Source organism: Mus musculus, chromosome 11 (genome assembly GCF_000001635.26).
Source record: "Mus musculus strain C57BL/6J chromosome 11, GRCm38.p6 C57BL/6J".
NCBI classification, from domain to species: Eukaryota; Metazoa; Chordata; class Mammalia; order Rodentia; family Muridae; genus Mus; species Mus musculus.
The window spans coordinates 106546117-106569353 of NC_000077.6; the positions used below are offsets into that span (position 1 = coordinate 106546117).

General features: G+C 47.3%; 1 protein-coding gene across 7 annotated transcripts in view; it reads right to left on the minus strand.

Moving 5' to 3' along the window:
* The window catches only part of Tex2 (testis expressed gene 2), a 111295-nt gene that overhangs the window by 43978 nt on the left and 44080 nt on the right, over window positions 1-23237 (minus strand). For all 7 annotated transcript variants that reach the window (NM_198292.3, XM_006533145.2, XM_006533146.4 and 4 more), the window contains exons 2-4: window positions 20849-22511; window positions 2598-2798; window positions 548-887 (exon numbers count right to left, since the gene is read on the minus strand). In NM_198292.3, coding sequence (NP_938034.2) covers window positions 548-887; window positions 2598-2798; window positions 20849-22486 — 2179 coding nt within the window. In that variant the 5' untranslated portion in view covers window positions 22487-22511. The remainder of the gene's footprint in view (window positions 1-547; window positions 888-2597; window positions 2799-20848; window positions 22512-23237) is intronic.

Consider the following 23237-nt stretch of genomic DNA (forward strand, 5'->3'; position numbering starts at 1 on the left):
AAGAGTGGAGGCTTGCTTGATTTCAGTGTGAAGTAGGTACCAAGGCCTCCCACAGTCCCGGCTCTTACCACTGACTTAGTTGTGCATTGAGTGCAAACCATTAAAAACAACCAGATACAGCTGGGCATGGTAGCACATGCCTCTAATGCTAGCACTCAGGTGCGTACACCAGGCTGACTGCAAACTCACAGAGATCTGCCTGTCACTGCCACTATCCTGAGATTAAAGGTACGTGCCACCACGTTATGCTCTGACCACTATCTTCAGACTATGTATGATCTCCTGGAGCTGCTTTTATGAGAGTGCCAAGAAAAGAGAGTCCCAGGGTGTCACCACAAGCTCACCACATATACCTGCAAATGGACTATCACTGGAAAAATGACTTAGAAAGAATGGGGGTGGGTGGTTACTGTAAAAGTCCACACATTTGAGGTTGCAGAGAATAATGACCTAAAGGCCGGCTTCCTGTCTGCCTGCCTGCCAGCCACTCTCTGAATCCTCCCACAAACCCTTTAAACAGGTGCACACTCAGCACAAATGCTATTACCTGATTTACTTCCAGAAACACCCGCCGGCTTCCTGAGCTCTGACTTCAGCCTCGAGGCCAGGATGAACCGCCTGAACCACTCCTCTTTCTCTCGGCCCGTTCTCCCAAACAGATACAGTATTGGGTCTCGCTGGCTAGACTTCGTCCCCTCTTGAGGCTGGGGTGGCTTCTTGAGGTCTTCGCTCGGCAGCTCTTTCTCAGGAGGCGGCTTCTCCTCAGTAGCTTCCTTATCAGACTGCGCCTTAGACATAAAGTCATCTTGCCGACCAAGTTCAATGCAAATGGGGTACTTCTTATTCCAGATTCGCTTTCGAGCCAAGCTTTTAGGTACAAGATAAATCTACGGAGAGAGGCAGATGACGTTACATACTAAAGAGCGTCTACCTGTGCATCAGTATCACATGTATGAGAAAGGTCAGGCTGTCACATGGCCTTGACTGAAATGGTGGAAGGTAATAACTCTACCATCTGTCATGATCTGACTGTAGAACATGGGATACATTTCAGAGATGGCTGGCTATTACTCAAAATTCCTAAGTGTGCACATTTAAGAGCCCTGGATGTGTTCCACTCTCAGGCAGCAGTCACAGAGTAGTGGTTAGTTAAGTGGTTATCATCAAATAGGCTTGGATAACAACTGAGTTATGACCCTAACGTTAGGTGAAGCTTAAGCTGGGACCAGGCATCTCTCAGTCTAGACACAGTGCAGGTCAGTGCTGGAATCACCTCAAGGACGAATCTACAGGCTGCCATCACTGTGAAGAGAGTGAAAGACCACTCACAAGAGCTACGAGAACAGGCACCATGTGTCATCGTTTGTCTATGCTCGGCCCAGAGAGTGGCACTATTAGAAGGTGTGGCCCCGTTGGAGTAGGTGTGTCACTGTGGGTGTGGGTTTTAAGACCCTCATTCTAGCTGTTTGGAAGTCAGTATTCTGCTAGCAGCCTCCAGATGAAGATGTAGAGCTCTCAGCTCCTCCTACACCATGCCTGCCTGGATGCTGCCATGCTCCCGCCTTGATGATAATGGACTGAACCTCTGAACCTGTCAGCCAGCCCCAATTAAATATTGTCCTTATAAGAGTTGCTGTGCCAATGTCCTCTTCTGGAGTGTCTGAAGACAGCTACAGTGTCATATATAAAATAAATAAATCTTAAAAAAAAATGTTGTAAATTCTTAAAAAAAAAAGTTTCTGTGGTCATGGTGTCTGCTCACAGCAGTAAAACCCTAACCAAGACACCATGTCTGCGGAATAACAATTTATATCTCCACAAAAATACAAATGACGCTTTATCAAAATGTGCCGGCATGTGCACACTTTTTATATTTTACATAGCTTTATCAATACTTGGCAACATATACATAGCATTTACACTGAAAATCCAGTTTTCTTTCTTTCTTTTTTGGGGGGGGGCAAGGTACGTGTGGAAGGGGCAGGTTGAAACAGTTCTTACTATGTAGCCCAGGCTGGCCTAGAAACCACAGTGCTCCTCTTGCTTTGGCCTCCTGAAATCACAGATGAATGCCAGCACACCTGGCGTTAGTGCTGGGGATGGAACTGGCTCTGTGAATGTACAAGCTTTTAAAGGCGAGATTCTGAGTGCCAAGAAAGAACCCTTGCTCCTGGAGTGTGGTCCCCGGGGCTGCAGCACAGAGCTCACCTTGGAAGCTCAGAGAAGTCCAGGTTCGGCCAGCAGGCAATGGTGCACACCTTTGATCTCATCACTCAGAAGGCAGAGGCAGGCAGATCTCTGTGAATGTGAGGCCAGCCTGGTCTTTAGAGTGAGTTCTAGGACAGCCAGGGCTACATAGGGAAAGTCTGTCTTTGGGGAAGGGGGTGGGGAGAAGAAATCCAGGCTCTCAGGCTCCACAACCTGCATTTCAAAAGTTGCCTTGTGGTTCAGTGTCTTGGAGAGATGCTGCCCTAAGGTCTAGTGCTCCTTAAGCAGCACCGTGGGGTGGGGTGGGGTGGGGTGGGGTGTAGTCAGCAATCAAGACTCCAAATGCTTCCCAGTCATCGGGCTCTGCTTCCAAAATGTCCCAGACTTACCTTGCTGTCTGAGAGGTCATAGATTTTCTGGCTGATGTAGGTGACCTCTGGCTTTGTCTCATTGTAGCTTGCCCTCCTGGATATGTTTTTGTTGGGCTTTGAAAGTCTTAAGGTTCCACCCTCGAGCCGGACAAAGACTGAGTGCGTCAAAGTCGCGTGGTAAGTTTCTGGATCATAGTTGTAAATCTCATTCATCCATCCCTGGTGGAGAAAGGCCTCTATTAGTAAGAGCGAATCCTGGCTATCAGGACTGAAGGTCACAATGTACAGTGTTAGCTTCTCCATGCTGAGAGCTGAGGAGAAATTTGGTATGGTTTTGATAACCCAAATTTGGGGAGTCAGAGTGGTAATGTCCACTATCCTAAAATATGATTCTTTTCTTAAAGCTGACAAGCAAAAGGAGAAATTCAAGTCTTATGCATCCAACAGAGCAATGCTCCCTGCCAGACCTCCCTTGGGAATGAGCACTGAGTTAGTCTGGCCTTGTCTGGTTGTTAGAAAGTTTCTTATGTAGCCCAGGCTAGCCTAGAACTTGTGTTCTTCCTGGCCCCCACCCCCCACCCCCCACCCCCCACCCCCGCAGCCTGAGTGATGTGGTTACTGGTGTGTGTCATCATGCCTGGCTCCCGGCCTGGTGCTGTTACACTGATGTATTTGTTTGTTTATTATATATGTGATGCCTGTTTATCACATGTGTGCTGAATATTAGTTACATGCAGGCTGCAGTGTGCCTATGGAGGCTAGAAGACAACCTGCAGGGGAAGGCAGAGCTCCTTCTACCATGTGTGACTCAGGAATGAACTCAGTTGTCCAGCTTGGCAGCAAGCACCCACCAAGCCACTGTACCAGCACCAGTTTGTTTTTTTAAATTAGCCCGATTTCTGCTGACTTCAGCCTACAATCCTTGACATCACATTAATTCCTGTTACCATTCATCCAAGACTCAGAAAACTTACTAGCCAATTTCAATGAGATGGTAACTCGTACCTCATGAAAATCATACAGTGCAGAGCAGATGAATAACAGCTAGGCAGCAAATAAAGAAACTGGTGCAATGAACACAGCTCCGTTATTACAGTAATTTATTTTATGTATGAGTACACTGTTGCTGTCTTCAGACACACCAGAAGAGGGCAACATGTCCCATTATAGATGGTTGTGAGCCACCATGTGGTTGCTGCGAATTGAATTCAGGACCTCTGAAAGAGCAGTCAGTGCTCTTAACCACTGAGCCATCTCTCCAGCCCCCTATTACAGTAATTTAAACGAGTATAGTTGTGAGCCAAGGACTGACTAATCCTCAAATGGGTACAAATATAGTCATACGGTGGCTTGGTTTTTGTTTTATCTTGTTTTTAAGTTTTAAAGACTTACTTTATGAGTGTTTTGGTGCATCTACCTATCCATCCACCCATCCATCCATCCATCTATCTATCTATCTATCTATCTATCTATCTATCTAATCTGCACCATCTATCTATCTATCTATCTATCTATCTATCTAATCTGCACCATGTACATGCCTGGTGCCCAAGGAGGTCAGAAGAGGGAGTCCATCTATCTATCTATCTATCTATCTATCTATCTATCTAATCTGCACCATGTACATGCCTGGTGCCCAAGGAGGTCAGAAGAGGGAGTCATATCTCATGGAATGGAGTTAAGGATGGTTGCATACCACCATGAAGGCGCTGGGAACCAAACCTGGGTCCTCTTCAAGAACAATAAATGTTCTTAGCTGCTAAGCCATTTCTCCAGCCTTGATTTGTTTTACTTTTATGTAAGTGTGTGTGTGTGTAAGTATGTACACATGTATGTGTGTGCTTACAAAAACCAGGAAATGGCATCCTCACTCTGGGGAAACAGGAAGCTGTGAGGTGCGTGCATTGATGCTGGGACCTGAACGCTGGGCCTCTGGGGAGCAGCAACTGCTCTGGACACTAAGCCACTCCCCCCCCCCCCCGACCCCCCTACTTCCCCTTTTTTTGAGACAGGGTCTTCTTAACTTGCTCAGAGCTAACCTTGAACTTTTGACTCTTCTAGCTTTGGCCTCCTCAGTAGTGGCAATTATAGGCCTGTCACCAGGCCCAGTCTTACACATAGGCCTCAAAAATAGCATTTATACCTGCAGAAGTACACAAACAACACACAGAAGGCATAACATAATAAAATACATCACACATACACATGGAAACAATAAAACCCTTCATTTGATAAGATAACGTATGCTAATATATGCTAACAAAACAACACAACAGCAAACAGACTGTACTAATGTAACAATGTACTAATGCAATCAGTATTATCACTTAACACTTTGCCTGCCATAAAGCATTTTCTCAGACTTTGTGAATCACTGAAACAGCTTAGGAACTCCATAAGGCGTGTTAAATGGCTCACTTTGCAATGGGCAGGTGAGTACCTGAAACACCTAGAATGGGGAATGCCATTTCCACGGTAAATACTTGAGTCTCTCACTGGTGCTGACCTGAGCCTCTGAGAATGAGGACTCCTCAGAACCCTCTCGTTTGTCCATCTATTATCATGATGTGCACCCAATCTGCATGCTAGAAAATGCTAGGATTGATTACAAAGGGTTTTTTTTTTTTTTTAAGGTTTAACGTTTTTTTAATGCCCGAGTGTCATGCCTGCATGCATGTATGTCACTTACATGTCTGGTGCCCAGGGACGTCAAAAGGAGGCACAAAAAATGATTGTGAACTCCTATGTGAGCGCTGGGAACCAAGCTGGGTCCTCTGTAAACACAAGTGCTCTTAGCCACTGAGCCATCTCTCCAGCCCCAGGAATTGACATGAAAATTTTAAAGGAGTCTAGGAGCTGGAGGTAGCTCAACAGTAGAGCACTTGTCTGCATGCATGAGGCCCTGAGTTCTACCCCAGCACCTAAGAAAAAGTTATGAACTAAAAAGAGAAAAGGAGAGCTGGGCCTTTATCCCATCAGCCCACTCAAATATGAATAAGAGACATCATCACAAAAAGGCCGCTCAGTACAAGGCTCCAAACACATCCGTCTGTGTGTGGGGTGAGGCTTTGAACCACTCAGAGTCACACAACTCTGCATGAGCAGGAGGCCATCCTCCCTTATTACTGACCACGAGCAGCATGTGCCCACCCAGTTACTGGATGAGCAGTGCTCATGGGAAGGGCGACAGTCTAGCCTCTGAAAATGAACCAGCAACGATCCATTCGAGAAGCACGGGCAGTCTCCAACTCGGAAGGATGGATGCAGATCAGCTGTCGGAGCATCAGCTGGGGTGGAAATACCTGTGCCAAGTGTAAAGCCTTCTCAAATGGCACTGATGGGTGCTATGATGAAAGCATAGCTCAGCCGACATAGCCTGTGATGTACAATCAGAAGCCTTTCCTCCTATCTCACCTATCTGGCTGCAGTGGTTTACAAAAATCCTTGAAAAGAATGGCCTTCCATGAACTTCAATGTTAGGAGTACCAGACAGAAGCTGGGTGCTGCTGACTGAGACCACACCCGAATGTCAAGGCTTCACGTGGTCTGATTTGTCGTCCCAGAGGATTTTTGTTATTCTCGGCACCCAGGAGCATTACATTAGTTTTCTGCTTTGGAGGCTGCAACTGTCTACCTCGGTTGGCACTCAGGCCTCAAGGCAAGAGAACTGCTCTAGTTGAAGGCCCATCTAGACTGCAGTGCTAAGAACTCAGTGCTCAAAGGGAACTGGCAAAACACTTCTAGGCTAGTGAAAACACTTTTGTTTAAACAGATCCCTCATTCTGAACTCCAGGGCTCTTGTGGCAGCAAGTGCAGCGCACCTCACTGCTTCGATGGTGGCCGGGAGGGGCTCAGGGATGAAGATCACACATCAGATTGTTTCACCATCATGAACACTAATTTACCATTAAAATAAATTCTTAGGCAAGGCAGGTACGCACACCTTTAATCCTAGCACTCAGGAGGCAGAGACAGGCAGGTCTCTGTGAGCCCAGAAAGGTCTACAGGGTGAATTTCAGAACAGCCAGGGCTCTGTTACACAGAGAAACCCTGTCTTGAAAAGCTAAACCAGACTATTCCGGGGACTAGCAAACACAGAAGTGGATGCTCACAGTCAGCTATTGGATGGATCACAGGGCCCCCAATGGAGGAGCTAGAGAAAATACCCAAGGAGCCGAAGAGGTCTGTAACCCTATAGGAGGAACAACAATATGAACTAACCAGTACCCCCCGGAGCTCGTGTCTCTAGCTGCATATGTATCAGAAGATGGCCTAGTCGGCCATCAGTAGAAAGAGAGGCCCATTGGTCATGCAAACTTTACATGCCTCAGTACAGGGGAACGCCAGGGCCAAGAAGTGGGAGTGGGTGGGTAGGGGAGTGGGTGGGGGAGGGCATGGGGGACTTTTGGGATAGCATTGGAAATGTAAATGAAGAAAATACCTCATTAAAAAAAAAATCAAAAAAAAAAAAAAGAAAAAGAAAAAGAAAAAGAAAAGCTAAACCAACCAAACTTTTTTTTCTCTCTCTCTCTCTCCCCCTCCCTCCGCCCGCCCACCCGCCTGCCTGCCTGCCTGAGTGAGTGTAAGATTGGGGTGTAGCTAGCTTTCAGCCACTTCTTCATTTCATACTTTTGAGACACTGTCTCTTGCTGAACCTGGAATCTGCTGTTCATCTAGAATGGCATGGAGATGGGATCTGTCCATCTCTGGGTCCCAGCACTGAGCTGTAGAAATGCGCTTCCATGATGAGCACTGTTTTACACAGATGGGGGAGATATGGGTCCTCCTGCTTGTGCTGTACGAATTCTACTTACTGAGCCATCTCCACCACCCTATTTTTTATTTGCTTGTTTAGAAACAGGGTTTCTCTGTGTGGCCCTGGCTGTTCTAGAACTCACCCTGTACACCAGGCTGGCCTTGAACTCATCCACCTACTTCTGCCTCCCAAGTGCTAGGATTAAAAATGTGTGTGCCAACACTGACTGGCCCACTCGTGTGTGTGTGTGTGTGTGTGTGTGTGTGTGTGTGTGTGTGTGTGTGTGTGTGTGTGTTGTTGGGGATAGGATACAGAACAGAATAGTTCTCTACTGCTGAAGGTTTACCCTGAACCCTAAATCTTTTTTCTACATTGTTCAATTTGATTTGCTAATGTTTTTCTAAATTTATGATGGTAAATAATCTAGTTTTCAGATAATACCTTTTAGTATTAATAAGCATCATAAAATGGGTTAGGCTGGGGATGGAAAGATATCTTAGTGCACCACCACTGACGGACATATTTAAGAATGTATTTGTTCTTAAGAACTTTTAAACCAAGGGGTATTTTGAAGAACTTATTTCAGCTAAGTTCTCAGCTTTGTAGTATTTCACTATAATCTTTGGGTTTGTGTACCTGTGCGTGGGTTTGCCGTGTCCAGGTCAGGTTATATAGTCGGATAAACATCAGAAGATGCTAGATGCCTGCTCTATCTCTCCCAACCCTTTTTTTCTTACACAGGCTTTCCCCCACCTCGGGGCCAGGCTGGCAGCCACACCTTGCTGTTCTTTTTTTTTTTTTAAGATTTATTTATTTCATTTATATGAGTACACTGTAGCTGTCTTCAGACACATCAGAAGAGGGCATCGGATCCCATTACAGATGGCTGTGAGCCACCATGTGGATGCTGGGAATTGAACTCAGGACCTCTAGAAGAGCAGTCAGTGCTCTTAACTGCTGAGTCATCTCTCCAGCCCCCCACCTTGCTGCTCTTCCGTGGGCTGGAGAGTCTCAGTCTGGGCCTCCCGCCACACTACAGGAGTTTGTGCCCCTCTCTCCATTGTCTGGAGAATCTGTGGTGACATCCTTCTTTGGCCCTGGCAGTAATTTGTACTTTCCTCAAAAGCTTCTTTGTTTGAACATAAATTTCTACTACTGCTAAGTTTCCTTCTAAATCCTACATTTCCTTCTAAATTCCCATGAAACTTGCTACATGCTGGATTTCTTGGCTCATTAAATTGGAAACATTTCCTAACTTTCTTTCCACAAGCTATTTAGAAGTATGTTTCATTTTCAAAATTTTGAGAATTTTTAGGATATCTGTTACTGACTTCCAGTTTAATCACATTATGGACAGAGAACATTCTCTCTACACTTTCTCTTTTGTTAACGAGCCAACATTTGTTCATTTCTTGCACTTGAAGTACTTCTGATGGCACCCTTGGCCTGGGATTCCTTGCCACAGTCCTTAGCCACTGTACAGCTGGGGTTTCCCCTCTCCACTCTCCCAGTTACTTGTTGGCACCGACCATAATTAGGCTGACTTGGTGCGGAGCACAGGGCCTCCACCACCCTGAGATATGCAGATTTGTCACAACTGGACACAAATAAAACAAGGGGCTGGGAGATTAAGGCCATGGCAGCTTCATGAACTCCATGTTCGAGGGACAAGAGAGGCCTCCAACATCTCTTCTAAAGCAGAATTAATGTCCCCTATGGCGCCAGCAGCAATGCCTTGCCTAGCTATGACAGCAGGTTACAGAGGGGACTACGTACATCTGGGACACAAGAGTCTCTACCTCCTCCCAACTCAGCAGGGAGAAAAGTAATTTCTTTCTTTTCTTTTTTTCTGAAAGTAAGGGTTGAAACAAGGTTTCTCTATGTAGCCCTGGCTGTCCTAGAACTCAACTCTGCAGACCAGGCTGGCCTTGAACTCCCAGAGCTCCTCCTGCTTCTGCCTCCAGAGTGCTGGGACTAAAGACATGTAAACGCCTGTTAGATTTCACATGACAGGATTTTGATGACAGGTTTCCTCTTTCCTTTAGTGTTTTGAGAGAGTTATTATGTACACCAGTCTGGCCTCCAAATTGAGATCTCCCCATCTTCACCTCTCCAGCATTTAGATTTGCACTATCAAGTTCCAAGAGCACACGCTCTTGTGCTCAGCTATCAACAACGGTTCTATGTGGCTTCAAAACCAACCCCACTGGGGTCACTGGGCAGAGACTTCTCCAAATGCTTTCCTCTCTTTAAATGCATACTCATCTGTAGGGAAACTTCTATCAAGTTTTTAGCTTATTTCTCTGCTTTTCAGATTGGAAAATAGACAACACACCAAAGGTTGTTTGAACAGTCTGGCTGAACAGTCTCTGTGCACAGGTTTTGTTATCCTGAGCCCTCTAAGGACCGGCAGATCAGTTCTCTTCCTAGGTCAGTTCCTGTGTAATATGGTAAACAAAGCCAACCTTCCCCACAATGCTTCTGGGTAGCCACAGAGCAGGAGCTCAGCCCAGGAGCCTGAGGAACAGGCCCCTCCTGGGCTCTGGCTCCACTCAGCAGGACCAAAGTTCAGGGATGAGTAAGCAGTTAGCCTCTGCTGACAGCTCTGACAGATACAGGTCACACTCCATGTTCTGACAAATACCAGGGCAACCTGATCCAGAGCAATGCAAAGGAAAGGAGTTTGAGGCCGAACTACACAGATCAAACCTTACTACTCCAGTGGCAGAGGCAAGGAGCCCAGGCCATGACGCCTGCTCCAACATCTGCCCAGTCTGACCCAGGCAGCATCCCTCCCATCCTCATCTCCCCAGCTGTCCAGCTGCCATGGTCTGCTCATTTTCCCTTCCCTTTCATCTCCTGATCTCCTCCTTCCTGAAATGCCTTTGTCCTTTTATTCTAGTTGAGGCTAAAGTCCACAGCTTCCCAACCTTGGCTAGCTTTAGGAGATCTACGTGCGTGCTCACATTTGACTCTGTAGAAGACTGTGGATAGACGCCCTGGCCACCCGCAGTGTCAGCAAGAATCCCAAGAATCTGGCAGCTCGGGTTCCAACCCAGGCCCCAACACCTGCCAGCGACACCCACCGTGGGGGCTGCTCAGCCCTCAGCCCCCCACTTTTCCATCCTGTAAAGAGGCTCAGCCTAGCTTCCTGCTTTCCTCATCCCAACTCATAGTCTATGTAAACCACAACATTTCTCCATGCTGACAGAAGGCAGGGAGCATAATTCATACAGTAAGAATGGACAGTCTTAAGCACAGTGAGAAAGTACTAATGAGTACTCACAACAGCACCTGGTATCTAGGCTCTTATCGTGTCCCAGAACTTCATGTGTACCATGTGGCTTACCACACCAATTTCCTACCACCACATTCGAAACAAAGCTCAAAACAGGGGAATGACCTGCCTCTTGATGGAGACTGGTACAGCTGGGACCTGGCCTCAGATCTAGCTGACTGAGGTGTGGCCTCCAACCATGGCCCCATGACACGGCCAATAGTCTGGGCAGTGCCTTAGCAGCCTTCAGGTCAAAGCAAAGCTGACGCCTTCTCTGCCCTGGACCTGTTTTGATTGCTTTACTAAACTGCCAGCTCCACAGAGCAGGGAGAACAAGGCCCACCTCAGTCCCAGCAATGTCTCGTGACCGAGCATACGACTGAAGTCTGACTCCGAAAACAGCTCGGAGGGTTAAATGAAATCCTTGGAGCTCAGGAGCTAAACAGGCTGCCCCCAGCCCATAACTCCATGGCACTCCTGGAGACCCACAAAGGAACAAGCTCAACAATTACTTGCAAGGAGGAGACTCCGTCACTGTAATTCCTCAAGGAGAAGAATCAAAGTAAAAGACATAAAACTGCAGAGTAAGAGAATAAGAATCCTGGAGCGACAGGAACTGCTGCTGAAGCCATGTTACATGGGAACCTGGGGCAGACAAGCCTGGGGCTTAGACCAAGATGCTGGCCCAAATCAACTCAGTCTGACCCCCGAGTCTGCCTCTGAGATACCACAATACGTCAAACCAGGTCTCCCTTGCAAAATGCAGTTTCCACATACAAACCTAATTACCTCTTCCTACCATGAGCTGACCCAAATTCTCCCGGTACTTGACTGACACCCTGGGTTAGACTGCATGTGACTTGAGCAGTCAGATACACAGCGCTCAGAGTGGCATGCCTCCCAACCCCCATGTTGCCCCTCCTCCACTGCCCTCTGCACACCCATTCTAACATTCTTAACCCTAAACATAGCGGGTGAGATATTTCTCCAGCTTTATTTTGTTATAGGCATGGGAGTAGGCACAAAGAGCACCGGCACAGGTTGGTGTCGCACTCCAAGGGCCTCCTGTCGTCGTTCCACACACACCACTGAGATGTCACATAAGCCTTGCTTCTTTCTGAACCTGGGACTGTTTAAATGGAGACCGTGCATACCACTGGGACAATGACCAGTCATAGGCAGCAGCTGTCTGGGCTACAGTCTGGACCTGGGACAGCATTTAGGAAAGGTCAGGGGTTTCTCTTCAATTCTCTGCTGGACTCAGAAGCCCCGTTTGGCTGGAAGTACAAACCACAATCTATAAAGAGGGCCATTTAATCCTGGGAAAGATTAAAAGCTACAATTAACCTTTTGCAAAATAATAAAGTCTGGAGGAGCTACTATTGTGCTTGCTCCCAATCACAGTGCCAGGGAAGGGTTCAAGGCCAGCACTCTGTGCTCGGCTGGATGCTGGGCTGGCCAGAGGTCAGACCTGATCCTTTGGCCCCAGGAAGTGATGAGAGTCCTCAGTGTGGCTGGCGCCAGGGCTGACAGCAGAAACTGCAGCATGCTCTTACCCTGTGGCTACACTGGCAATGGGAACTGCCTGTCACTCAGATCCCTGCTCATCCCCAGAGAAAAGCAGCTGAAGCCAGGGCTGCGGCCACTGCTGCTGATGCTCACCTCCAAAATGTACGCACAGGTAGCTGAATTTCACCTGCCCACAAATGCCACACAAACAGGATTTTGTACTTACTGAGTTTAGCCCCTTCTGATATATTGACACTTGGGAGCCAGAGTCACCTAATACAAGACCAAAGATCCTAGGGTTGGAGAACAAGGAACAACTTTGGCGCAAATTTAACTTTACCCCAGAAAAGGCAAAGCAAACCTGCAGACACAAAATTCATCTTCTAAATGATAGCCCCAAGGAGACAGCCAGTATTTAAAATACATGCTACCCACACACACTCCAGAGAACGAGGAAGGGTCCATTAGTGGAGGGAAGGGACAGCATCAATACTGTCCACACCCCCCCTAACTGCTTCAAGGTCACAGCTAAGCCACAAACTGTGGGACATGATCTTTATCTGGGCCTTTTATCCTTCACAGGGACATCTCCCAAGCTCAGGTGAGTTTTTAATTGTGATGCAGTTTAAATTATAGTGCACTGGCAGAGTGCAATAGGGTAGAAGATAAGAAACTCTAAAATTAGGCAAACAAATTAAATGATCTCAGATGAACCACTGAGATAACCAAGGCCCTATTTATATTCATACATAATAAACATTGGATCATATAACTTCAACACTAGCTTGTTAATAATAGATCAGCAAACAAGTAAGAAAGCAGCCCCAAGCTTTCCAGATTGCCTGTCCCATCAGTCAAGAAAGTTGTGAATACCTACCAACTCTATCTACCTTTACCTACAAGTCACACAATATAGAGAGAAGCAAAGCAAGAGAAGACAAAATTAGCCTTTTTGCCAATTTTTACTACATTGCCATGCTATCTTTTAAGCTTTTTAATTTTGCTTTTATGTTTATATATAATAAACATCAGATCATATCTCATGTGTGTACAGAGTGTGTGCAGGTGCTCACAGAGGCCAGAAAAGTGTGTCAGATCTCGACTGTTGGAGGTGCGATGTGGGTGCTGGGAACTGAACTCTGGACCTCTAGAACAGCAGGAAGAGCAGAAGAGCTCTTAACCCCGAGCCATTCTCCAGTTCTCAGCGTTTGAGTTTGAGACCATCTTGGCTTCTAGCTCAAGACCTTCTTCCCTCAGTCTGCCGAGTGTCAAGTATCAAGCCTGCCTCAGTCTGTCCAAAATTTCTCTTGGTGTTTGTTGTTATAATTTGACTTTTGTTTTTAAGACAGGGTCTAATATAGCCCAGGCTGGCCTTTAGCTGCGATGTAGCTAAAGCTGGCCCTGAACTCCTGGTTTTCCTGCCTCATGAGTGTTGGGATTACAGGCAAGAACCATTGTTCAAGGCTCTCAAAATTATTCTTTTATATATCAAAACCCAAGCCTATATTTTAGGGAACCTAATTACTAAAATGATCTGTCCCTTTTATTATATGTAACTCACCCAAAGAAAGATTTTCCAAAAGTCATCTTCATTAATCTTTGCAAAGGCATGGATATAATTTTAGCCAAGCTTCTAACAGCTTTCCCTCTGGAAGCGACATCCTACCGCTCTGCATGTTGGTAATTTATGTCAGATAAGAACTTGCTCATACATATAACTCAAAACTGCATCTGAGTCACACTCCAGCATAAATCCGAGAACCTTACGGAATCTTGAGGAAGTTCTTCATTATAAACAAGTGGGAGAGCTGGCACACAAAGTGGAGCTGAATGAAATGTGCTCCTGGCCAGGGACAGGGCATGCTCAGAGGAGGAGGGCATCCCGTTTGGTTAGGAATGCTCAGTAGCCATCCTAAGGGTGAACGACGGGCATCAGGCTTCCAGGTCCTGACACTCTCATCACTAGGGCTTCCAGCCAGGACATCTAGCTGGCCACTCCAGAAGCATATGCAAAAGAGGGGACCTGCACTGTGACTCTTGGTGCCTATAGCACATGGAAGCTGCCCTGAGCTGCCTCACTCACTCAGCCCACCAGGTTTCAAGTCTGGTAGTGGCTCTTGCCTTCATGCTTAGGTGCCGCTGGGCTGGGTGCCCAAGGCAGCCCTGCTCTTACTGGCTGCTCCTCACTTGCCTGATTCCCATATTTTAAAACAAGCGTGCTCTGGTCCAGGGAGTTCTGTAGCGTTAGTGACAATTCATGGATCCCACAGAGGCAAAGGAATTCTTGTGCTCCAGTCAGTATGGCTGATGACCAGTCGGGCTAGGAGCTAATGGTGGCATATTGTGGTCCTACACAGTCACAGTCACTTTGACAATAGCTACCACTTGGCTGCAGATTGGCCCTTTTGGATTAGTGACCCCAAGCTCACTGTCACAGCACCATGGTCTCTGTGTGACTAAACATGCTAATTTATTGTGTACGTGTGTATACGTGCATGTGAAGAACCAGGTGCACACATGGAAGTCAGAAGACAACTTGCAGGGGCTGGTTCTCCCACTCTGCCATGTGGACTCCAAGCTGTCAGGCTTGGCAGCGCATGATCTTACATGCTCACCAGCTCATTGGCCCTTCAGCACCTTGCTTGAATACAAATGTCAATGGTGTATATGTGACTCAAAATTTACCCAGAGAAGGCACAGAGCGTCTTTTTGTCTCCTTCTCACAGAGAAACCAGAGAGAAGGGATACTTCTTCCTTAAATTGCTCACAGGGCCGATAATGGAGCTACACCCTGTCCTACGAAGGCTCTGGGCATTTCCTAAGTCACTTCCTTCTGTCAGTGACAACCTCCATGACCCCGGAGGAGCTGAAAAACATCTGTTTTAGTCCAATAGTCTGTTAAGTTTTTGTTGAGACTGAGTTTCCCAAGGTAGCCCAAGCTGGCCTTGAACTTGTGTCCTCACGCCTCAGGCAGGCAAGTGCTAAAACAGTTGAAGGCAACTCAGCTCCAGTTCAGCTGGTTCATGGTTCACAGGTGGAAGTGGCTTATAGGTGCGTCCAACCCATAGCCCCGAGGGCGTGTGTCCCAGGATAGCTGTGAGTGGGGCTCAAACCCATTTGTAGATGACAAAATCCTTTTGCAATGTCAAGAAGTTGCCCGTCCCTGTCTGTAGAGATCTTAATGTTGCTGCCAGGTACCATGACCTATGGGAGGCTGGGGAGTGTCTTAAGTTTTCATACTTGTGCTCAAGATTTATATACTCATCTTCTACAGAAGCCAGTTAGTATCACATACACAGAAAACACAAATCAGCTCATTCATAGTTCAAATCAAACTATTCAAAAGTAGATATTTCTACTCACCAGACACAGGTTCACAGATGTCTTAGTCTGTTTTGGTAATTATTAACAAGATATTCAATCTGCATAATTTGTTTATTCGTCCTATTGTTTGTTATTGGTGGTATTGGAGGTTGAGCCTAGGACCCTCTGGCATACAGGTCTTTTTCTCACTACATTATCAAGATAAACCTCAAATTGGGGCTGGTGAGATGGCTCAGTGGGTAAGAGCACCCGACTGCTCTTCCGAAGGTCAGGAGTTCAAATCCCAGCAACCACATGGTGGCTCACAACCATCCGATCACGAGATCTGATTCCCTCTTCTGGAGTGTCTGAAGACAGCTACAGTGTACTTACATATAATAAATAAATAAATAAATCTAAAAAAAAAAAAAAAAAAAAAAAGATAAACCTCAAATTAACTTTGTAGCCCAAGTAGGCCTTGAAGTTGAATCCTCTAACCTTAGCCTAAGCAGCTGGGATCACAGGGCGGCTGTACCAGGGAACTTTTTAAAGAACAAATTTATTCAATTGCAGAAGTAAATAGAGTCCAAGATCATGTCACTCGCCTTCAGCTTCCAGGCAGGGAAGGGTGTGCTGTTCCACCCGAGAGTAAGGGAGAAAGGGAGGACAGGCTCTGAAAAAGACACACACCTGCTCAAGAGACACAGGGACAGCGAAGCTGCTGGCTTCCGAGCAACCTGCTCTCCTGATAACTAGCCCACTCTTACAGAAGCTACACCCAACCTAGCATGACGATGGAGCTCTCATGATCCAATCACCTTTTCCCCCTCTTTGAGACAAAGTCTTCAAGTTGGTCTAGGTTGGCCTAGAACTCTCTATGTAGCCCAGGTTGGCCTTGAACTTCCTACCTCTCTGCCTCTTAAGTGATGGAGTTACAGGTATGAACTACAGGACTCCCTGTATTCTAAACTGGCCTTTATGTATTTAGAATGATCTTTAGCCCTGGCTGTTCTGGAACTTGCTCTATAGACCAGGCTGGCCTAGAGCTCAGAGATCTGCTTGCTTACACCTCCCTAGGGCTTTAAGTGCTAGAACTACAGGCATATGTTGTCATGCCCAGCTTCTAATTATCTCAACACAGTTACACTGAAAATTCCATTTCAGCCTGCATTTCGATGGGAGCAAACCATGATCAAACCATGGCAACAGGCCCATTTTATAAAGAAACCAGTGTCTGGCTCCTGGATCACATCACAGTCGTAGAGCTGGCAGCAGAAGAGGACTTGGGCTTAGCTGGCTGGTGTAGGCCTTTGGGACCAGCCTTTCCGCTCACAGCCTGGCCCCATCCACTTCTAGCACAAGTTCTGTTTCCTGTGTGCTGCTGTGTGATCACATGCTCCTGCCACCATGAACCAAACCAAACACTTCCTCTCCATGATGGACAACACCCTACAACAAATCCTTCCTCCCTCTGGTTGCTTCTGTCACATAGTCAGTCTCAGGAACAGAAATAGGAACGAATACTGATCCACTGGTTAAACTCTTCCTCATGGACCCAAGCATGCATCCAACAGTTATTTATCGCATGCCTACCACACAGCAGGAACTGGGGATACAAGGACAAGCTGATGAGCCCAACCTCTCTGCCTTCAAGAAGCACAAAAAACACAAGCCAGACAATCAGCATGTGACTCCGGCTAGGAAGTCCAATCAGGTGAGACGGAAGCTGCCAGGCCAAGGCCCTTTCATTTTAGAGGCCTGTGTAAGTCAACTCACCCAGCAGAGTATGGAAGGCTGCAAGATGTCACTTGCAGATCTAGACATCTAAGCAGGCATGCTGCAGGAAAGAACTCATTATACCTATGACAGGGCTTGGCAAACTGGGCACACCACCACCCCTCTGCTCTGTTATCTGTCCTCAGAGGATAGAAGAGAGCAATAGATCCCCTGGGACTGGAGTTCCAAATGGCTGAGTTGCCATGCCGGTCTGGGAACAGAACCCGGGTCCTCTGCAGGAACACCCACTACTGGGCCACCTCTCTAGCACCTGGTGTCCCCCTTTCTAAACATCATTGCCACCAAGGTGGAAGCCAAGAAAAAAGACAGGGAAGGCAGAGAACATATGTTCACAGTATCCCTGTCACCAGCCATGATTCCCCATGTGCATCAACAGTTTGCCAGGAAGACAGCCTTTACCAGATAAACCCCTCAACTTGGGCTAGAACCATGAGCAAAAATAACACCTTTTCTTTGTTTTGCTGAGCCAGGGTCTCAGAACGCAGCCCAGGCTATCCTCAAACTTGCAAGCATCCTGCCTCTGCCTCCCAGACGCTGAAATTACAAGTGGGTACCACTAAATCTGACACTCTTTTCTATATTACCTAGCCTGGGGTATTGCATCACTAACAATAGAACACTGGCTAAAATACCACTAGACAGCATGGCCATGGACAAGGAAAGCCTCTGGGCCTCCCTTCCCTCACCAGCACATACCCGAACTGAACAGGGTTGTGATACAATTCTAATAAGACAATATTCCCACACCTAGCACCCTGCCTTTACTGTTCCACTCACTGGATTAAAAACAAGCCAACTGTCGTGACATTTAAATAGCACTGTAATGTTGCACCCTCTGGGTAGTGGGTAAACTGTCAACCCACAGTTGACTAGATCAACACTGAGGCTGTCTGTCCTAAAGTTAAAATCTTCCCAGGACAAATATCTTCGTCAGTCAGTAGTTCTGGGACTGACACAGGCATCTTTTTTTCTCTTGGCTAAAGTTAGCACTAGGCCACTTAGAGCGTGGAAATCAGGAGGTAACAGCATCACTGTTTCGACAGTGGGGCCACCAGGCATGAGTCACTTTTGCTCTGCTCCACATAATCATGCTACACTAAGGGTGTCACATCCTCGGGAGCCAGCGCCAGCTTCCCTTCAAAAAAGAAACCGTCTCACAGCCAACTGTGTGGGGAAGCGTGAAGAGGTCAGGCTGTAACACACGTGAGCACACAGGTGACAAAGAGCGGGTGCGTCTGCATGTGTGATGCAGACACTACACTCCAGACCTGACCAGAGCCAGATGACACGCCCAGGATATGTCTGACGTGGACCTTTTCTGAGTTTCCCATGCTTCTCTTGGGAATAAGGACAGAATGTAAAGAGACGAGAAAACAACAGACAGATTTGGAGAGGGCCCCTCCATCCACTGCAGCGACAGCTTTCCTTTCTTGTTTTTTGTTTTTTTAGTTCTCAATAAAGAGAGATCATGTTGTCATTTTCAGAATATTCCTTAGATAGAAGGGAGGGGAAACAAATCTAGAAATTTAACAGAGCCCAAATAAGCTTGTAACCTGAGGAGAGCTAAAAGTTATTTATGATCAATAGCGTTCAAAACCACTCCAAGAAAACAGAAGCCACCTTGAACGCCTGTAAGGGCAGCAAGGGGCTCTCAAAGTCTAGACGTGGGCTTTTTCTGCAGAGATGTGCCACAGGAAAAGGGGGGAAGGGGAGAGGGAGGAGTGTCACGCTGGGCTCAAAAACATGGGATGAACAGAGTCCCTGCCTCCTCATGTATAAAACTGGAAATACCTAATGCCAACAGAGGATCCTTGAAAATTATTATATAGCAGTGACCTTTAAATGTTCCTGATTCTATACCCTATATAACTATGTATACAAATAACTCAGAAACTGTATCAATGACAATTATACTTTTAGAGTTTAAATTTTTAAAAATTATGTGCATATATGTGGGTGGGTGTACAGACACCTGGGATCCTCTGGAGCTGAAGTTAAGGGCAGCTGTGAAGTGGCCTGACTTGGTGCTGGGACATAAAACTCAAGCCTTCTGCAGGAGCTGCACTGCTCTCAACCGTATCTCTCCAGCTCCACTGCCTGCTGTTGTTTTGCTTTGTTTTGCCATGGTCTCATTACACAGCTGCATCCTGGAAATCACTATCTAGACCAGGCTGACCGCCTGCCTCTGCCTTCCAAAGGCAGAGATCACAGACAAGCACCACCAATATGCCAGGTGACAACCATAGTTTTTTGGTTTGGTTTGGTTTTTTTGGTTTTTCGAGACAGAGTTTCTCTGTGTAGCCCTGGCTGTCCTGGAACTCACTTTGTAGACCAGGCTGTCCTCGAACTCAGAAATCCACCTGCCTCTGCCTCCCAAGGATTGGGATTAAAGTCGTGAGCCACCACGCCCGGCCTACAACCATAGTTTTATGCTAAAAATCTTATGAAGTACACAAAACGGCCAGAAAAATGTAAATATGGAGAAATAAATAGAAATTTGAAATTCGGGCTGGTGAGATGGCTCAGTGGGTAAGAGCACCCGACTGCTTTTCCAAAGGTCTGAAGTTCAAATCCCAGCAACCACATGGTGGCTCACAACCACCCGGAATGAGATCTGACTCCCTCTTCTGGAGAGTCTGAGGACAGCTACAGTGTACTTACATGTAATAAATAAATAAATTTAAAAAATAATAATAATAAATAAATAAATAACTTAAAAAAAAAAAAGAAATTTGAAATTCTAATATATTCATTCCAAAAGATCATCTCAGGAGCCCCACCCCAGGAGGCCCAAAGCCTGACACATGGCATTCACAGATGACATTTTTGTTCTCAGCCCATGTCTCACTGTGCACAGAGAGAAGCTAGCAGCAGGCGCCATCAGTGATAGTAATTGGTCTCTTTCCTCTTGGCCCTCTCCTGCAGTTCCATTGGCATCGAGCCTGATGCCAGAATCTCCAGGTAGATAACACTTCTAGGCACGGTGGCGCACACCTTTATTCCAGCAGTTGGCAGGCAGAGGCAGGCAGATCTCTATGAGTGCAAGGCTAGCCTGGTCTACACAGTAAATTCTAGGACAGCCAGGGCTACATAGTGAGACTGCCTGAAAAATAAGAATATAGAATCCCAATATTCAGCAATGACAGATCCTCAAAATAGAGCAAATTGCAGGGCAGACCTAAGAGGAACTAGCCAGAAGCGCTGCTCTCTGGGGCCGTGGAGAGCTTCAAAACTGCCTGATAAGTAGGCAAGCATGGTCTACACAGCAGGCTTCCGGATGAGCTGTTTGAGTTCCTGGACAACAGAGATATCCAAAGTCTTAGCAACACCCCAATGGGCTGCAGAGATGGCTCAGCGGTTAAGAGCACTGACTGCTCTTCCAGAGGTACTGAGTTTGATTCCCAGCAACCACATGGTGGCTCACAACCATCTGTAATGGGATCTGATGCCCCCTTCTGGTGTGTCCGAAGACAGCTACAGTGTACTCACATATATTAAATAAATGAATAAATAAATAAATCTTACACGCACGCGCGCGCACACACACACTCACACACACACACCCCCGATTCGAACACCTTCAGCCATCAGCTCACTCAGCCGTTAGCCGGAGGGAGGCTTACATACCTTTAGTATTTCGGGCTCCTTGATGTCCAGGGATCTCGTGCTCTGGTGCCGCAGAGCTTTGAGTGATTTGTGGTGTTTGTGAGCACTTGGTGGTGTAAAGAACCAAATCATGCAGACTGCAGTCATGAAGCCGAGGCCGACGCCCAGGAAGAGCCCACTCATGTAGTAGGGGAGTGGGAGGATGAGGTACGCGTAGACACACATTATAAAGAAGCCGAGCGTCTTTACAGGTAACTCCTGGTGCTCGGTGGCCGAGTCCTCTTCATCCTCGCTCTCCAGAGCCACGCCATCGCTGGCAAGCACCTCTGGCTTGAGGGGGAGATCGAGGGTCTTATCAAGTCTCCCCTCGCCCTCAGTCTCCAGCTCAAAGTCCTCCGTGTACAGTTCACAGAACTCTTCATCCTCCTTGCTCACTAAAGCAGACAGAGAACACTTCTCAAGAACCAGAGAACTTGTCTTCAGACCTAAGTCCTTCAGACTACTCGCCTGGGAACCCTTGGGCTCCACTTCCTTCGAGGCGTCTTCAGTGGGCTTCAGGTGGTCGCTCCTGGAGGTGTTGGAGTCGCTGCCGTAGCCTTCCCCCTCCGAGTCCCCCTCCTCCTCCTTGATGCTGTAGTTATTGCTTTCCAAGTGCCCGTTCAAGCCGGACAGGCTGGAGAGCTCTGAAGCACTTGCAGATAAGGCTTTGGGCCTATGGCTGCCGCTCTCCTCCCCGATGATCTTGCTGAGGAGCTGGAAGGGCTCATAGATAACTTCAGAAAGGCGTCGCTTAGTGTCTTCGATTTTTGCCTCCATTTCGGGCACTTTAAAAAAGGAACGAGTGTCAGAGGGCGAAGTCAGGGGGGAAGAAGGCGCAGTCTTGGAGTCTCCACCCGTGTTCCGTGGCTGTGTGAACTGTTTGAAGAGGTGCAGGTTGAGTTTGGAGTCGGGGGGCTTGTAGGACACGGTGTCCGACTCCTGCCGGGAAGTGTCTGTGGACAGAGACTTGACCAGAGTCTTCATCAAGTGTCTGTGCCTCGGGGGGTGGGGGGACTCTTTTGGCTCCACCTCAGTTGACAGGGACTTCACCAGGCTCATGAAGGGCTTTGCGCTTGAGAGGGCCGAGGACGAGGCACTGGAGGACAGGACAGGGGACTTGGAAGGAGAAGACAGTGGAGACGAAGAACTGGTTTTCTGCTCAGAAAGGGACGACACACTGGGAGAACTAGCTAAGGGTCCAGATGAAGATGATCCTGGAGACAGAGCCAATGGCACTGGACTTAATACCTGCAGTGCTGGAGCAGGGGACTCCAGCAGCTTTACAGTGTTCTCAGAGACAGGCAAAATGGCAGGGGACTCAGACACAGACAGCCCATCTGCAGGGGCCGTCGAGACGGGGCCTGCAGGGTCATGGCCACCCTGGGATTCAAGATACAGGTCCTCCTTGGCTTCAAGCCCCGTTACAATGCTTTGGTCATCTAGCCCCTCCTCCAGGTAGCCCCTGAACTCCTCCTCCTCTTCCTCCTCCTCCTCCCCGGAAGCCGAGAAATGAATGGCGATGGTGTCTCGGGACACAGACCTTTGCACGTGCACTTTGGGGGCTGATGGTTTTGGCATGTCAATGGTTTTCTCAGCATGGCGACCATTCAGACTTGTCATTGCCGGCTTTGCAAAGGCTCAGGCTCTGAAAAAAACAGCAAGAAGAGAACAAGTCAGAGAGTGGCCTCTCCACAGGTGACTGGGTCACATGTAGCTCCAAGGCCAGACTTGGATGGCGATTATGCTTTTCCATGGCAGATGGCCATAGCGTCACACTTTGGAAGGTTTAGTGGTTTAATTCCCACCAGATAAATTCCAGCTAGGCATTCTCTCTTAGGAGCAAACCACACACCAGCTTTCTAAATGCCAACAATCTGTCTCACTTGCAACTGCTAAATAACCACTCCTTCCCTTTAACCGGCTTATTTCTACCAGCAACCCTCTCTACTACAAAGCAAAAATGAAGCACCTGGCTGAGCTTAAGGCTCCTGAGACAGAAATTTCACCACTAGTTTTCTGGCTGTGTAAAGTTAACTCAAGATGATTTCTGCTTCCGCTGCAGGGTCACAGCCGCCCTAACAATGTGCCTCAAGTCTCCCACAGTGGCCACCCTGTTCTGCTACCTTGTAATAAGTGGCTAAACAGCCACATAGGGAAACCTAGAAACTAATTGTCATGACCTGTTGTTGTTCTTACATGCCAAGTGCCATCCAGCCAGGGCACTGAGGCCTCACATAAAACAAGCATTGGCTCAGAACTGAATCCATTACTCACATGGAAGAAAGTCGACAGTTAGTGTGGACACCTACCAGCAAGCACGAGTGCCACTGAGTACTGCAGGAGGGAGGACTAACAAAGCCTAACAGCCAGG